General features: G+C 36.5%; 1 protein-coding gene across 1 annotated transcript in view; it reads right to left on the reverse strand.

Moving 5' to 3' along the window:
- Positions 1-12,108: 12,108 nt before the first annotated feature.
- The window catches only part of LRRTM3 (leucine rich repeat transmembrane neuronal 3), an 83,464-nt gene continuing 76,477 nt past the window's right edge, over positions 12,109-19,095 (reverse strand). Inside the window, exon 3 of the mRNA XM_010015854.1 lies at positions 12,109-13,024. Within this exon, the coding sequence (XP_010014156.1) occupies positions 12,815-13,024 (210 nt within the window). The 3' untranslated portion in view covers positions 12,109-12,814. The remainder of the gene's footprint in view (positions 13,025-19,095) is intronic.

Below are 19,095 nucleotides of genomic sequence, written 5' to 3' on the forward strand. Positions count from 1 at the left end.
CGTGCTCAGCTGAGAGGAATTTCTGGAGTTTCCTAAGCTAGGGACTGGTATCTCCTGGAGGAGACTTCAGAGAAAGAAGGTAATATTTCTATGGACCCTGAGGGAGTTTTATAAAGTTTTTGCATCTCAAAAAAACCACACTGAGAATTCTTAGCCTGAGAACAAGCTTGTAGGAAAGGAAGAGCATGTGATGAGGATGGGAGAGATTGGCTAACACTTTGATTTTTTTAGTTTCTTTTACCCAGTGGCTCAGGTTTTTCACTCTTTCAGAATTATGTTGCAGTAAAGCATACTTTGATTTCAGTGGATTTTTGATTGTCCTTTTTGATAAGGAGAAAGTGAAGGAGGTTCTGGTCAAGGGTCTAGGAGGCTCCTAATAGCCACTTCTCAGTGACACATACAGTTTAAGTTCTTAAATCAGTATATGGTTTCATTGTGAGAAGGAAGGAATTACTCTCTCATCAAATAGTCTTTCTATTATATGAAATATCTCAGAAGGCTGCAAGTGAGTATTTAGTTATGAGATTAGCTTGTGTGTTGCGGCGACTGCCTATGTCAAATATTGCTACATGAAAGACATTCTTATCTCCACTGCCAACTCTTGACTATGATCAGTAGAAGTGCAAAAATACCACTACTTTAAAAGGTCAAATTCTCTAAAGGCAATGGAGGAACTTCAACTGACTTTAATGGAGCTAGGATATCCTCTTCTATCAAGGAGTTAAGCTCAGGTCTGTAGATATGAAGGGACAGCTGTATAGCATCTGGTAAAAATTAGGGTGGATGAGGGACAGAGGAGGTCTTACTGCTTAAGAAGTGTGGTGTGTATTGGATATTTCATGCTGTGCTTTTCATTGTTGCCTATATTGCATGACACCCATGTTTGTTGTAGTGTCTTATAAGCATTCTTTGAAAAACATAACATTTTTGTTAAAATACAGTCCTAGTTATATCTTTTTTTGTTGTAATTGTGCTGTGGTTTTGATGTTTTGACATTCTGTGAGGTTTGGCTATTATTTTCTTTTTCTATTGACACTCGCGAGGCAAGATAGAAGAATTTCTGCAAAGCAGAAGGAAGAAATTGCGGTTTGACCTACTGTTTAAACTCAGAAAATCAGTAAAAAGAAAAGAATGTTGAAAAACAGTGTGAATTCAACCTGTTTTCCTCATGCATTTTTAATCAGTATTTTGTGGCAGATGAAATTTCCAGCAAGGACTAGACTTTCTCTGTCTCTTTTGGCCTCAGGCTGCATGTAATTATTCAGAGTAAGCCATTTCCCCTTGTAGGAAGTCTTATTACCCACAGGGAAATGTAATCTATCATCTTTTCCTTCAACAGTTCCCCATTTCCCTCTACCTCAAAAGATATCAGAAAAGATTTATAAGGTCCTGCAGCCCACAAAACCTGATTCATTATCCTTAAATCAAGTATAACTGATTGCAAAGCTCTTATTTTTATAAGAATTTTGGAAGTATTTACAGTGTTTGATGTGCTTTTACTAAAGGTGAAAAATACATTTCTTAAAACTAATTCTTTTGAGAGTTATTGCTGCAAAGTAAAAGCTCATTTTGTCAATAGCAAAATAATGGATCTATCTTGAGATGTCCAAACAGAATGACGTATTCAAGCTCAAAAGATAACATCCATTCAGGTAGAATTGTATTAATATATATATTGTGTGTATATCCTATCCTTCTGATGTAATATAACATTCACCTATTTTTACTGCCGTAGTGGATGAGGTAGACAAATTCTCGAATCTTGATGTTGTGTTCACTCCTCTTCCCAGAGGATTAAATCTGATTTGGGGCCAGTCAATATGAATGAGCAGCTTAATTTGTGCCTTCACATTTTCATTAGTTCCTGCTTACTTGCTTATCTTAATCTGTTACCATAATGACCAATTACACACTTTTTTTTCAAGTCTTTCATAGTTGAATCATTTTAGTCTTCCTTTTACAACAGTTTTTTCTACTGTTTTCTCTCTTTCTCCATTTTACATATCTACCCCTTCTCCTGTATAGATAGAATCAATTTTTTTCCTAGTTGGATGTATTTCCTAAAGCTTGTGCCATAGGAGATGTTTTGCAGTGAAATGCTGATTCATTGTTGGTCAACTTTAATGGAGTTATTGGCTTTGTGTGAGAAATAACTGTAAGGATCTCAAGGGTACTTATTGTTAGTTAGCACTTTTCACCCTCATTCTTAATTGCTGGTTTGCTTATTTATCTCTTCAGACAGACAGTATAAACAATTTATAAAGTGACAGACAGTATAGACAACTTGTAAAGCAACTCATACTATTTCAGCTTAGAAGACCTGTTGATGCTACAATATCTATGTTAAAGACTTTCTTTTTAATAACCCTTGCTTAGTTTTTACATTATTTTCCAAGGTTACCTTTCTAACTGAGAGTCTTGAAAACTGTGCTGTTAAGGGAAAAATATAATGCTAAAGCATAGCAGACCTCTGCTTTTTATAGGCAGCATTGTATGTCCTCATTGCCCCATGTAATTGAATTAATTTTCTTATGAGCAATATTTTGGTATTCTTACGTATGTCATCATGTATTTGTTTATTTATTAATAATTCTGTCTTTGATTTACTTTTCTGCTTCCTTTGGTTTCCCTAAAGTTCTCTTAAAGATCATTAGCAAAAGGTTATTTTTAACATAAAAGCACTTGATTTAGTCTCTAGAGTTATTTGCCTCCCAGAGCAGTTACAGAATTAAGATTTAAATGTTTGCATAAGTGGGTCTCATCTCCTTTTTCTCTCTGGTCATTCACCCTTTTTAGTTCATGTATATAAGGCCAACTATTTTATCCTTCTTAATGATTTACATTTGGATACTGTCTTCCTGATTACCCAGACATACAGAAGATATTTAGTACTGGAGAAAATGGAAACAAAATGTTTTTCATTTGGGAGGAAGACAGAAGCCTTTTTCATTATCAGGTTGTTTGCCTGTGTGTATTCAGTCCAGACTTAAATTTAATCCTTCTCATCTCCCATTTTAATTAGTGCCTTGTTAGCCTGTAAGTCCTCTTAAAAAACAGCCTCAAATATCTTCTATTCTCCCTCCCTCTAATTTTTGACAATATTTTATTTTGTTTCTGTGTCATAACTTAGTTTTATCTATGTTGTTTATATCCTCTTTCTTTGCATCCTCTCTCAGGAGTAACACTGAATTTTCTTTGTATTGAAATAATTTCAAGATTTGCTAGCAATGTGTTTTATTTCATTAACTTGTATTTTTGTGGTACTAGCAATGCCCTTGCATAAATTTCCCCCCTCCTCCAAATTTTTTAAAAGAAAAAATTAAACGCAAAGTCTTACAATAGGCCATTAATTCTTACTTCTGGAAGGTCAAATGAATTTATTCTTTTTTCTAAGGATAATTTTGGGTTTTAATAAGGTACTTGCGTATTTCATGAAGGACTCTTAGAGTATAATTTAGCAGTATAAATTACCTGAAATCAGTTCTTAATTTCAGTGGGTTTCTTAATTTTTTGCTGAAGAAATTCAAAAATCCTGAGGAAAAATGCATGCAGGTAGAGAAGAAAAACATGAACAAGTGCCAAAGCTTGTGAATATGGGAGAAAAGACCATAAACAATTTAGATTTGAGTTGTCATTTTAAATTTAAACTATGGGATTGATCCTGCAGTGCAGAACAGAGGCAGATATTTATCCCTGTTTGGGATCCAGTTACTTTCAGTGAAATTCTTTGTAGACTCAAGGAATTATTCGAAGAAATAAAGAATTTAAAGAAAGCTTCAGGAAAAAAAGTAGCATAGAAATGGCTATATTTACACCAGACATTAGACAGGATTACAAATCTTGTTTTACAAATCTTATGAATTGTAACATCATAAAAGGGGAAATAGAAATGTAATCATTAATGCTTATTCCCAATCAGGGTCATCAGCTCCATTCCTATTTAAGTATATTTTTTTAAAAAAGATTTAAAAAACCCATGTACTCCTCCTCTTCACAAGCAGTACACATGTCTTTCAGAAAACTCCAATATTGGGAAATATCTTGCTTTCTTCTCTTAAAACATCATGAGACTGTCAGTCAGTATGGCATTTCCCAAGGCGGCCATGGCATGTATAGATGTAGACCTCCAACAGCTACAAGTAGCAATTAAGTTAGTCATAAGGAAAAATATTCTAATAGCAAGAACATTTAAGCACGGATGCAGGTTGATGCAGATACTGTGTTGCCCAGACACTGAAGGTTTTTGAAGAAGCTAGAGAAGCATCTCTCATAGTAAAGCTGATTTTGCTTTGAGGGAGGACATCATGTTCACCCCTTCCAGTTCCACTTTTAAAGTCTGTGTTGTAATCACATGATAAAAGTGGAATTAGGAAAGCTTATACTGACATCCAATAATCATATGTATTTAAGGCCTTGGGATGCAAACAAATTAAAAAAACCCAAAACAACCCACCAAAAAAAAAAAAAAATCCACGAAAACCAAACACCACCGTGTATGGTAGTAGAATGAAAAAAAAATTATTAGTATGTTACAGCATTAGGATATTTCTGAGTTCATATTTGCAAGATCTAGTGGTGAAGTAAAGGGCGTGTGAGTCAGACAAGATTTAGCATGCGGCTGGTAGGCAGCAAACCTGTTCACCTCTGGAGGTGGGTACCTGAAAGGCATTTGAGACTTCCCCCCATCCTCCAAGTTTGAACTCAGAGAAGGACGCAAGTTGCAGAAGTGTACGTAGAAGTAAGATGAACTGTCTAGATAATGCTACATCAGAAAACAATAAAAACAGATTGTCATTAATCTTATTTGCATATTCAGATATACCATTGATAGCTGTATTTTTTCGTTTCTTGCAAATGAGAATAAGGGGTTTGGATAGTGAAGTCTGGACTAATTGTGTGAGTTTACAGGTTCTTAAAAATAAAGTTACCAACATCAAGATGTAAAAGGGAGGTGTGTCATCATTACTAGAAAAAAAATCGGTCAGCTTGTTTATTTTGAAAGAATAAATTACTAAAAGCAGTATTCAATATGAATGATTCAGTTAATTGCTTTCCATGCCTCATTTATGACATACTGTCATATAAAACTGCTGAACGGAAGTGCACAGTGCTGGAGGGAACCATCATTTTTTTAAAAATGTCTATTCTCATCCCTAGGTGATGAGGTTTTGTTCTCTAAGCAGCACAGAATTAGTATATATCATGTTTAAATTATTTGACTTTGAAATATGTTTTGTTGGTGCAATCACTTTATGATTAGGTTGTAGATAGACTTATTGCTGAATTGCATTCACCTTAAAAGTCTCTTTGTTATGGAATACGAAGTGGAAGGTATTCTATGTAAGCTGGAAAACACATATTCTTATATAACTGAACATTTTAAATTCCTTTAGTGTTTATTACAATAATGTCCATCCTGTTTATGTCAGTTGACCTAAAGCAATTAATAAAGCAATCATTAAACATTAACGTTAATCCAAAGAAATTCCATGGTAATGCAGCATTAATGGCTCACTTTTATAGTATTATTGTCCTGACCATAGTGGTGACACTTTGAAGTGTCCACTGTTACGAGTGTATTAGAGCTTTAATGTAACAGGATCAGGTATAATCAATTCCATGTTGCAGACTCATTTGCTATTACACAGCAGGTGCTCCTTTGTATTTAACTGTCTAAAGAAACAGTTTAAAGAATGAGTTATTTACATGCAAAATTGATGTTGATGAAGTAGAATATAAGCTCCATGTGAGATTTTCACAGTTGTACACACTACACTTAAGCTTACATAAAAATTCTTGGCAAGATTCTAGTGGCAAAATATCAATTCCTTAGGTGTTCATTAAAGTAACATTAATCATGAACTCTGGTGATGTTCACATTGATTTATTCCTAAACTTTATAATTAAAATTAATCAGGTAGAGCAGGAAAATGAAATTTGGCCTTGTTACTTTATAATAGAACTGTTAATTCACTTAAATCTTAGAATTTTTTCGAGGAATTTAATGAACATCTTTTAAATATGGATCATACAATCAAACATGTATCTAGTAAGACTTCCATGTGTGTCTTTCTATGATGAGAAGTATTTTGCAATATTTTGTAGGAAATGGGCTTATTTTTTGTTTACCATTGTGACGAACTTGAAAAAGCTGAAATAATATTCTGGTTTCTGGTAGATCTTGATTTAGGACTCCCCTCTGAGAGTAATCTGGTAAGTAAATGTTTAGGGTTTCAGCTAATGAATGTACTTTAGAGGACTGGATGGATATTATTCAAGCTATCTGGAAATTGACAGTCTGTCATTATTAAGTATGTGATAACCATATTTTGCAAGCCCTGGTCCTCGTGGGGAACATCGATCACACCAGTATCTGTTGGGGGGACAACACAGCAGGGCATAAGCAATCCGGGAGGTTCCTGGAATGCACTGATAACTTCCTTCCGCAACTGATAGAGGAGCCAACAAGGAGAGTTACTATGCTGGATCTTGTTCTCACCAATAAGGAGGGCCTGGAGAATGTGAAGCTCAAGGCTAGCCTTGGCTGCAGTGACCATGAAATGGTGGTAGGGCAGTGAGGAGGGTATGCAACAAGCTTGCTGCCCTGGACTTCAGAAGAGCAGACTTTGGCTTCTTCATGTATGTGCTTGGTAGAATACCATGGGATAAAGCCCTGGAGGAAAGAGGGGCCCAAGAAAGCTGGATAATATTAAAGGGTCACCTCTTCCAAACTCAGGAGTGATGCATCCCAACAAAGAGGAAGTCAGGCAAAAATGCCAGGAGGCCTATGTGGATGAACAAGGAGCTTCTGGACAAACTCCAGTACAAAAGGGAAACCTGCAGAGGGTAGAAGCAATGATGGGTAGCCTGGAAGGAATACAGAGAAGTTGTCCACGCAGCCAGGGATCGGGTTAGAAAAGCTAAAGCCCTGACAGAAGTAAATCTGTCCAGGGACATCAAGGGCAACAGGAAATGCTTGTATGTGTATGTCAGTGATAAAAGGAAGACTAAGGAAAATGTGGTCCCTCTCCAGAAGGAAATGAGAGACCTGGTTACTCGGGATATGGAGAAAACTAAGGTACTCAATGACTTTTTTGCCTTGTTCTTCAGCAGCAAGTGCTCCAGCCACACTGCCCAACATAAGAAGTATGTGGACCTGTTGGGGTGAGTTCAGAAGAAGGCCACAAAGCTGATCAGAGGGCTGGAGCACCTCTCCTATGAAGACAGGCTGAGAGACTTAGGGTTGTTCAGCCTGGAGAAAAGAAGGCACCGGCAAGACCTTATAGCAGTCTTCCAATACATAAAAGGGGCCTACATGAAATCTGGAGAGGGACTTTTTACAAGGGTATGCAGTGATAGGACAAGAAGGAATGACTTTAAACTGGAAGAGGGTAGATTTAGATAAGATTATCATTACAAAAATAATCTGTAGTGACAGGACAAGGGGGAATGGCTTTAAACGGAAAGAGGGTAGATTTATATGAGATATTAGGAAGAAGTTCTTTACTGTGAGGGTGGTGATGAGACACCAGAACAGGTTGCCCAGAGAAGCTGTGGATGCCCCATCCTGGAAAGTGTTTAAGGCCAGGTTGGATGGGGCTTTGAGCAACCTGGTGTAGTGGAAGGTGTCCCTGCATGTGGCAGGAGGGTTGGAACTGGATGATCTTTAAGGTCTCCTCCAACCCAAACCATTCTATGATATTTCTGTTTCAAAAATGGAAGTGAGAAGTGTTACTATTACACTCCTCTATCTTTCCTTTCTACTAGAACAATGAAAAGAGACAGTTTTCCTGTCAATGTAAATTTACGTTCTGCAGGACTTGTGAAGTGACAAATTTATATGGCTTCAAAGAAGCCATGTGCACATGCAAAGAGTGACTATCAAGACACCACATTTGGCTCAGTAAGTCCCTGACCTACAAACTTTTGGGGACCATAGGGACATTCTGGGGAAATAATGCTATGTGCTTGCCCCACTCTTTAGTTCTTTGGGTTTCATCTTTCAGCTGCTGTTTGGGACAGGTTATCAAGCCTAAATGTACCTTTAATCTGACCAAGTAAAACCATTATTATATTCATTACAGATATTTATGCCTTTACTGGTAAGATTTGACTTCAGGAAGCCCAGGCCCCTGACACACATGCAAAAATCTGGGGCAAAAAGATCTTTCCCTCAGTAGAGGAAGATCAGTTGAGGGAACACGAGTTGAACTGTTCTTTCTCATCTGTTCAACAGACTACTTCTGCTAGACCAGTTGGGAACTAAATATAGCTGCTTTTGACACTACCCAGGATCGTGTAATTTGTTTACTTTAACCATCTTTGAGTATCTATATTGCTAATAAAAGAATTTCAAGAATTTATTGCAGTTCTGCAATATAGTGGAATGCAGGCTTTATGTTTCTACTCAGTGATGTTGTCCTTGCAGTTTTGTTTTGTTTTTTTTTATCATTCACGTTACGGTCTTTGCACAATTTCTGTTCTCTTGTCCGACCTGAGGATTGCAAGTAACAGTAAGAGAGAAAAAATACCGTGAGAGAGAAGGGGAAAAATTGAGTGGCTGTCAGTGAAGCACACTGGTACACAAGTTCTGAGGTGGGTACATTTTTATGTTTGTTTGTTATAGGTTGCAAAAGAAGTCTGGTGTTTGTGATATAGTTCTGAAAATTGTGGGTATATTTCTTGTTGTTAGCGGTAGCTTTCAGATCTCTCGTGAATAGTTTGTGCAACACCTCTTACTGAAAATTTTGATCACTTTTTGATTGAAACAATCATTTGCTTTCTTGTAGAGATGTTATTTTGGTGTTTGGTGGTTTTTTTTTTCAGCCCTGTAAATTGCTGTACAAGCATGATCCAGTGGTGGATGGTGTAAATTGTTGCTTGTAGCTAGATTTATTTTTAAAATTATCTCTTTTTTTTATTGATAGAGGTTATACTCTCAATCAGTTTGTATTTTGCAAGAATAACAAATTCACCCAGCTTTTTCTTAATGAAATGATCTACCAGTATATAGTGGTGTCACTTAACTGTAAGACTGAGATTGATGCTGTTGGCTTACCTCTATTTCTGGTTTATGGATCTTATTGCAAAGGGAAATGATATATAAAAGTAACACTCTGTAAATAGGTATTTGAACCCATAGACTTGGCATACTTTCTTCTTGCTAACTTGTAGCTTAGAAGACTGGGGCTGTATTAGGTGATACTTTTTTGTTTTGTCCAGGTAACTAGAGTATTTATTCTTTCTGTGCATGCTGAGTCAGTATATAGCTTGCAATAACCTGTTGGAAAGTAGGTGTATGCACACTGACATAGGACATTTTGAGTGAGTCCTTGTTTGTGTTAGCTTAACCTATTGTCCTAGTTTTGGCTGGGGTAGAGTTGATTTTCTTTGTAGTAGCTATTATGGGACTATGTTGTAGGTTTGTGCTGCAAACAGTATTGATAATTCAGGGATGTTTTCATAATCACTGAGCAGTGCTTACACAGAGTCCAGGCTTTTTCTGCCTCTCATACCAGCCCATTGGAAAGGAGGCTTGGGGGTGCACAAGAAGTTGGGAGGGGACACAGCCGGACAGTTGACTTCAACTAACCAAAGGGTCATCCCATATAATATGATATCATTCTCAGCAGAGAAAGCTGGGGAAAAAAAAAACCAAGAGAGGAGGGGACATTTGGAGTAAGGGTGTTTTGTTTTCCCATGTAATAATTATGCATGATGGAGCCCTGCTTTCCTGGAGATGGTTGAACATCTGCCTGCTGATGGGAAGTAATGAGTGCATTCATTGCTTTTCTTTGCTTGTGTGTATGGCTTTTGCTTTTTTTATTAAACTGTGTTTATCTCAACCCATGACTTTTTTCACTTTTCCGATTCTCCCCCTCATCCCCAACATGGGGGGAGTGAACAAGTGCCTGTGTGGTGCTTAGTTGCTGGCAGGGGTTAAACCGTGACACATTTTTTTCATGATACAGACTTTTTAGGGAATGTACCTACCTGCCATTTGGTTTTCTTGAAGACAGCCATCTTGTTGAGAATAGCAGATTTCAGGTTGATATAGTCCATTAAAAAATGATATCCAGTTATTTGTATGGAAAAGTATGTTTTAGCACGTTTAGTTTTGGAGTTGGCATGTATTCCATTGCTGCTTTTGGCCCGGGGATGTTGTATCTGTCATTCAGAGCACTGGTATGTCCCATTGGGGTCACAGAGAGCCTGGCACTACAGTGGGCACTACAAATGCCAAAAAACTTGATTGTGGTAGTATGGCAGACCTGTGAGGTGCAGAATCATTGCTGCTTCTGTGATCATGCCATTTTACCACTTGTGTATTGATACGTTGGTCTGAAACTATGAGTCTTTCAGAGAGGTCTAAGACAAACCAGGTTCATTAATGTGTGCTTCATTACTGAGGAAAAAAAAAGAAAGAGGAACATTTGTGTGTATGTGAAAATATACCCAGTTGTGATTGTTCAACCAGATAACGTCAAAAAGATTTTGTCTCTTGGCATAAGAAAATATTTTATCATGTTCCTTTGCCTAGGTTCATTAGAGTGTCTAACATTGAAAATAGTTGTGTCATACAGTTCTCCATAAATTAGAAGTACCCGGGGCCTTTGAACATTTGTGCATTTTGAGTAAATGCATTGGTACCAGGACCACTTTTGAGCACCATAAATATTTGAGGACAGTGGGTCAAAGTAAAGAAGAGGAAGGACAGAATAAGAATAACTGAAATAATCTTTTGGGAGGATGATACTTGATCCTAACAGCTCAGGGCTTCCATTATGACCAGAATGCCTAAACATTAAAACTTAAAACAACTTTGAAATGAAGCAGTTAACTTCTTCCTGCTGTACAAAAGTCACTCAGCTCCAGAATGACACCTGTATTTCTGGTTTAATATTATAACTGGCAAAATGCATTGTGAAACTGCATAGTAAAATGCCAGCACTGTAGAAGATTACCAGAAATCCAAGAACCCATGTAGTAAAGAAAAAAGAAACTGAAGTATGGAGGTTTAAGATGAGTCTTAAAAAGACAAGTAATGTTTTGAATAGCAAATAATTTATGCAAAATATGTTACAAACTCTAAAATGCTAAATAAACAACCAATACAATGTATTCTGTTTTGATACTTTGTTTCCACTTAAAGATAGTGAATGCAGATTAATTTAACAATATTTTGAAACTATTTTTCATTATATTTGCTTTATATTTTGTACAAACAATTGGACTATAATTTTAAATTTCAGTCCTCTGAAGCTACATGGAAATATGGTGGGATAAACATTCAGAAAAATAGATTTGTGGTTATATAATTTCTCTTTATTATAAAAAAAGTTGCTTCACCATATGAAACTTTTCTCTCCTGTATTTTGGAAGGCTCAGGTTCCCTTTTATATTTCACCAAGTTGGCATGATATAATGTGTTTCTAATTTTTGTAATCTTTGTGATTACAACATGAGGGTAGTATTATAAAAGTTATTCTCATACAGTATCAAGAAATCTTGAAGATTTAAAACCAAAGAATGGGAGATAGCAATGCTTCAATCCAGATATTAAATGCTAGACAAATAAGCAACGTAGTAATTGTTAAAGACTTAATACTACTTTTTTTTTTTTTTTTAATATTTAAAGGTTTAGTGCTTTTTGGGTTTGGGGTTTTTTTTTTTTTTTTTGTTTGGTGATTTGGTTTTGGGTTTTTTTTTTCTGTTTCTTAGCTTGATGTATCAGAATGTTAAAGGATTATTACCCTTTACCATTTGGTCCAAATTACTGTATTTTTCAGCAAAGTAGAGGTTTCTTGCTTTTGAGTAACAGTTTACATACTAGCAGTAGAATAATTCCAAAGGCCTGTTTCTGTTGCCACTTTTGTCAGCAGCTATCTTTGACAGAAGTAGGTTTTGCGCCCATTTGTCTTTAAGTAGAAATACAAATGCCTAATTTGGCAGGCTATACTTTCACAGCAGATTTTGTAAAGACAGCTGCCTAGTGAAGTCTCCTGTCCATATTGTCTTGCAGAACAGTGAGACTTTACAAAACTTCAGCATCAGCCAAAAGTGCATACATAAACTCTGTTGATAAAATATATCTGTTTACCATTACATTTTTCTGATCTAGAAATCAGGCTGTATTTCAAGGCAATAGGTAAGGTTGAAGAGAATTGTTACATTTTTCTATATTTTCATTTATAAGAAAACTTGCTTATGTATTTCAAGAATTTCTTAGAAGTCTGAATAGTTAAACCCTCCTTTTGGTTAATGCATTACTTTTGGAACCAGTAGATAAAATTCTACACATTAAACACAGTAAAAACGGTGCATATTCTGCAAAGGACAGAATTTTAGATTAAAGTTTCCTGGGCACAAAAGCAGTAACAAAATGATCCCTACAAAACAGAGTAACTTAATAACACAAGAAATAACTTTTGTTAATTTGAAACTTTAGAAACTGAAACTTGTAAATTAAGATGTAATTAAATTATGGTACTGTACATACCAGCTGTTCTTGGTAATTGAAACTTTACAATATGAAAAATACATTACATCTGTACAGTTTATACAGGTAGGTAGGATGAGTTTTGAAAAAGATTCACTTGAAGGGTCATACTTTGAAGTCAAAAAAATACTGCACAGCTTAACTAATTACAAATTGTAGACTTGAAACAATTAATCTTTGTGATCAATTTTTAATTTGAACAGGGATCCTAGAATCCATAATATATGTCTTCTAACTTCTGTTCATAATGTTACATAGAATTTGGTTGCAGCCTCTGCTAAAGGAAAAAAGGACAACAAAAAACCTTCAACCCAGTTAAGCCAGCTGCTGATTGTGTTCCTTGATTCGTGCTGCTGTTGTTATTGTGCTCAGATCCAGATCAGTTTCTAGGTGTGTTTCCACTGTTTCTTCCTGGTTATTCGAGTCATAGGGCTTGTGAGCAAGCAGTTCATGATGTACTCCACAGTAACTTATCGTGGGCTGATCATAGGCAAGAAATGTTGACACATTCATAGACAATGGTATCTAGGGGAAAAACAAAGATGAAAACCAGCCAATTACCAAGACATAATCAAATTGTAGTTGCCTGAATTTGATCTAAGAAATGGGCTGTCTAAAAACATTAGCTAATGCCAAATGTAGTGCTGCATGTAATGAATTTCTTCTTTTTCTCTACCCCTCTACCCCTTCTGCTCCACCCAAACCTTGGTTTTTACTAGGGTATCTTACACCTAACCACTACCATCTTTGATCTTGTGGCACAGGGTAGGTGTGTGCTTGAATGTGTTTGTGAGGGTTAGGATGTAAGAGTTCAAATTATCTTTAGAATGTAATTAGCGTTTGTTAAAATCAGTCTATCAGGGAGGAGAAAGAGGAGTGATTCAACTGAAGATATGTGGAATATGTAGAATGAAATTTAAGTGAGTTCAAGTTTAAGAGTGGCTTAAGGCTGGTGGATCTTGCTTGAATATATCAGTGGGTGAGATACCTTTGGTCTGCTGGGAAATACAGATGTCATGTTTCCTGTTATTTATAGCATATGCATCAATTTGAATCTAGCAGCTTTCAGTAAATATTGGACCATGGTAGATGATGGCTTCATCCACTGCTATGCTATGATAGCTGTGGAAGCTTCATCATTGCAGGTTTCATTCAAATGCTTTAGGCTGAAAAGTTATTAACTTTTTTTTACTATTTTCTTGAGGATTTTGAACACACTTCAGCATAGAATTATTTACAATACACTGTAGAATCACAGCTTAAATTTATTCAGATTTTTCATTATATCTGTATTATTAGATTTATTTTTATATATATTAAATAATCGAAGGTTGAAAAAGGTGACTATATTGTAATGGCTGTGAGAGTTATGTGTTAAAGTATTCTAAAATCAGATTTCCAGTCCATTGTAAAACCAAAGAGAACAATTTTTATTTGTTGCTTTTATTGTTCTCTTGTTACCATTTTGAAGATCGGCTGAAATGTAATAAAACTGCATTTGAAGATAGGTAATATTTAAAAGCATTTGAATTTGAAATGTGAAATAGTACAAACTAACACTGTTTCTCATTAACACAACTGGTTGATGCATTTGGATGTCCCACTTGTACTTCATGACAGCACCTTGGAGGTCCCATTATAAACACCACTCTTATGCTATGCAAAACATGGAGGTAGACTGAAAAATATAAGGAAGTGGATGACTTTTCTACCTACATATGAGATACTGATAGCTCAAGAAGAGCTGAATAACATTCAGCTTAGAAGATGGATGTATGTAGCACATCATAGGATAATACTGTCTGAATCAAAAGAATATTAGTTAAACCCACGATAAAACTGTGTCTTCACAGGATAGAATCAGAAAAACAGTGAAATACGTCTTTTTCTATCCTTACTTTTGTATTTGAAAGATTTAAGTTTAAAGATACCACAGTGCATCATAGGTGTCTGGTCATCCATATCTCTTCACTCCGAGATATTCATGAGCTTTCTCTCTGCATTTTGTGTAGCCACCTTGGATTTGGGTTTGGATTTTTTATTTATTTATTTTATTTGGATGAAACCCTGGATGAACACCTAGGCTTTCTAACAATAATGAAAAGACTTTACCTGAGGAAGAACTCTGGTATTTTAAATACAGGCAATAAGAAAAAATGCTCCACATTTCCTCACCCCACTTCATAAACGCTGGCAGTATCTTATCTTAAACTACTCAACATTTCCTTTTATAGCTCCAGATATATTTCCTAAACTAATTTAATGAATGCAGCACAATATTGGATGCACTATGTGCACGGATTACTTTTGTAGTCTGCAATGCAATGAACATGTATGTACTCTCTCCAGAAGCTTTGCTCTCATGATAGATGAAAGACCACAGGCATATGCTATGTACTCATGATTACTGTGGTCACATCCAGAACCCTGAACCCTAAGTGGTCTCCTCAAGTAGCTGTTTCAATATAACCATCACAGTTCTCAATCCCTACTTGTAAACAGGACAGATTTCCTGCCTCCCAGGATGATTGTGCCTTTGGTTCCTGTGGTACTGTAGGATGAAAGCATCTCTTTATGCATAACCTGAAGACTGCCATAAATTCTAGAGGAGGGATGTAAGCAAAGTCAATTCCATCTCCATTCATATTGTTTTGATGAGACATCTGTGCCTGAGGGAGAGACAGAATTTCTTGCTGAATGAACCACCTTAGTAAACAGTGAGGATAGAAGGATGTGGGTGTACAAAAAGGAGAAGTGACTTAGAGGCTCTGGCTGTACAGGACATCGTGTAGATGCACCGGTACTTTTTTCTCTGACTGTTCAGCTGATTTAGTTGTATTATTTGGGTTGCTTTTTTTCCTTTCCTTTTTTTTTTTTGCAGGAGCAAAAGGTGGTACATGGCCATGAATCACTAATGCCCATCCACACTTCCATGGAAACCAGACAACCAGAGAAAATGTTGTACAATCTGGCTTGAAATGTGCTGTTGTCCACATTTTGGTTGAAACAGTCAATGAAGAAACAGTTAGTGGGAGTTCCAGCAACCCTATATTGTTTCAGTAAGGAAATATAAAACTCTAGACTTGTTTTACATAGAAGTTGTAGCTAAAAGGTTGCATATACAAAACTATAGCAAAAGAGATTTTTTAAAAAAATAATTCTGTTCAGTCCTGACAAGAATCCAGTTCTTGGGCTGCTGATGTTTTTGCATTTCTGTTTTGATCCTTTTTTTACATGAGACTGAGAATTTGGTTCTGGCTTCTTTTTAGCAGTTAAAGAGATCTGCAGGAAATAGCTTATTTTTACCAGACTACAGAAGTATATTCATTACTAAACAGATATGAACTGGTTCAGGAGGGGAATGCTTCTAGCTACAGATGAGTATCTTGGCAGTCAACAAAGACGGGAAAGGATCTAGCAAAGGCGTACAGCATTTATTAAGCCTCTAGTGTTGTGGCTATGTTCTTATCTAATTGCTTGACTGACCTTGGCTTGGCTTTCATAAGAAACAGAATTATGGTGGAGGTTTTTTTCTGAATTAATTGTATTTAGAATTAGATGCAATATTTTCAGCCTGAGGATTTTGATATTTTGTTAAATGTAATGGATATGGGGTGTTCAAACCTCCTGGGGGAAATTCAAGACTGGGCCACAGAATCCTGGAAATGAAAGCTTGGAAACTAAAGGTATAAGGGCATAGCCACAGATCTGGAGTGGCTTAAGAATGTAGGCATAGGAAAATATGGTAGGGCAAAGAAATATTATATATCTCTACCATGGAGATGGTAGAGATAAAGATCTGAAAAACAGATGATCACAGACAGGAGGGATGAAAATAAGTAAATGATGTTGTACACAAGAGTAGAATAAAATGAGGTGAAGGATAGAAGTAATAGAAGTGATGGAGCTGAAATGTATCATTCTGACAAAATAGAGAATATAGTGTTGTCATTACAACATAGGCATGGGAATATAATACATTGTCATATGGTCAACGTATGAGAATTAAAGCTATTTCATACAGAAGTCAGTGGAATTTTGCAATTGGCTTCAGTAAAAAAAAATAAAAATTGAATCGTTATGCATGTGAAACAGAAAAAGGTGTGGAAGGAATAAAATACATTGGGTTTATTAGACAATACATTAGAATACATTTTAATTAGCGTATTTAAGAATTCTTATCTAAACTGCCTCTTTCATGAGTCTTAACATCATGACTTCACTTTGAATTACAAACGAAGGCAGTTTCTGTCTTCATTTGGGAACCCCCTGATGCATTCCTAGTTTTTCTCCTGTTTCCTGTACATGTGTACCTCACTATTGAATGTTGCTCGCAGCAAAGCATCACTGAACCTGTTTTATTAATATTTACCAGCCAATATTTCCAGGACATATTTGATTCTTAACTAAAAACCCCTGTTTTCCACAACCTTTCTTATTTGCAAATCACTTGTCAAATTGTGCTTTGTTTTTGCAATCTCATGGCTTTTCAGCCCACTCTACAACATGCCTATGCCAAACTTGATTATGCTGTTCTCTTTAGCATGGGCTGACTCATTATCTGTTTTCCTCTGTCACTCTTTATCCTATTTCTCCATATTTCTCATCTGCATGTTTCCTAACCTTGTCCACTGATCTTCCCTTCCATTTCTCTAAGTCATCACTTTGCACAATGTGTCGTGATTTCATCTCTACCTGCCTTTTGCTCTCCAGTGACTCCGTCCCTCTGCCAGTCCACTGGTTCCGTGGTCTGGCCTACGCCAAGCTCATTCCTCTGAAATGCATCTTATCCTGCCCTCTTTGAGAGCTGTCTCTTGTAGCCAGAACTACCTTGCATAATAGATTCTACAGGCACAGTTTCTCAATTTTTCCTGTCTGCGTCTTTTCCAAGCAGTCCTCCGCAGGTGCTGTTTGTTTTCATTTGCAGCATTGCAGGGCATTGTAATGCCTATCCCAGATTTTATCACAGGCCTTTCAGAACATTTAACCTGTTTTCTGTGTCCTCATTTTCTCTCAAGAAGAACTGATTTTCACCAAATCCTTTTCCATTGCTCTCTAGCACTGTTATTTCCCTAAGAAGCCTATATTGACTTGATTGTTCATTTTTCTTCTGTTGCTCTAAGATGCAGAGAAAATGGTATGTAAGAGTGTAATCCAAAAAGTCGTGTTTCAGTGTTGCTGGACTAGACCAGTTCTGTGAATTTTTGGGCTTGTGTAAGAAACTACTTCTCACGCTAAATGGAGAAAGCCAGTTGAATATACACCCCAGGCACAGCACAGTAGCCTTGAAGAAACTCTGCTCCTTAACTGTTCCCGTTTTCTTCCAATAACTTAGATAGGTCTGGGAATATTTGAAGTACTTCCCAGCATTCTGATTTATTGATAAAGTTGTGCACTTATTCACACTTCTTAACTGGCTTCTCCTTGAAGCTGAGTTTCTGTTCCTTATGGAGTCTTAGGACAGGACTATAGCAAGATTGTTCTGTACGACTGCCTATGCCTCCATCCCCTGCACTGCTGCATTTAAATCCTCTCTGTGATTTAGGCAGGTCTTGCATGTAACAAGTCCCTTATTTTCTCTCAAGTAGCATGTGCAGTGGCTTGGGAAAGAGCAGTATGTTGTTAGATCAGCTGGTGAGAACTTCGGCATGAAATGTCACACGGTATTGCTATTAACTCACCCAGTTTTAGTTATGAATGTCAGGGAACAGTTGTACAAGTGAAGGAATGCAAAGGGAAACAAGTGGGTTTTTTTTTTCCCCAATGTTTTTCTGCTTCTCTCAAAATTAATTTCTCCTCAGTTCAGGCTGTAACTAAAAATCTACCAGGAAGTGTAAGCAGTAACAATAACTTCCGTGGAACAGCAGAATTGTTCTTTGTACAATCATTAAGTTAATGCCCTCTTGATGAGGGAATATTGTGTTTTCTATTCAAAGGGCACATCTGCCCAGATGTTGTACATGATTTCAATATGAAAATTTATATTGCTCAAGAATACATGATTTTCTTCTGCTATGATTTTTCCTTCCCTGCAGTAAATCTGGGTAATAAAGTACGGTAGCAATATGTTTCACGTGCTCTGCTTAGGTTTAGAAATTTTTCTATTCCAATATGTTTATCTCTGGTTACCTAAATTGGGGTCCCACATTGTGGTAAATAATGCAACTGAATCCAACCATGTGTTACTATATAACTGTTTTGTGCCCAGTCTTCACTGCCAGGTTTCACTAAATGTGTCAGCTGTGCATTCTCATCAGAGTGAGGAAGCAAAGGACAGATGAGAGGTCTGCATCATCTGTGGCTTAATCTTTTAAACCATCCATTCAGTCACAGTGAATGTGAGGACCAGTTGTCTTCATGGCAATATAAAAACTGTATTAGTTCAGAGCTGCTGTTGAAGTAGCCACTGCTTCTAGACTTCTTCTAGTGACTGAATGCCCTGTGTTTATATTGATACCAAAAAAGAAAAAGCTGTAGTAAGTGCATGATTAGTATTATAGTCCATCAGTAATAGTATTCTTATCTGTTCAATGTTTAACATGAATTTTAAGTAATTAATGATGCAGCATATTCCCTGGGAGAGGAGGGTGGTGTTA

The sequence above is a fragment of the Nestor notabilis genome, unplaced genomic scaffold (assembly GCF_000696875.1).
Source record: "Nestor notabilis isolate BGI_N333 unplaced genomic scaffold, ASM69687v1 scaffold1936, whole genome shotgun sequence".
Lineage (NCBI taxonomy): Eukaryota > Metazoa > Chordata > Aves > Psittaciformes > Psittacidae > Nestor > Nestor notabilis.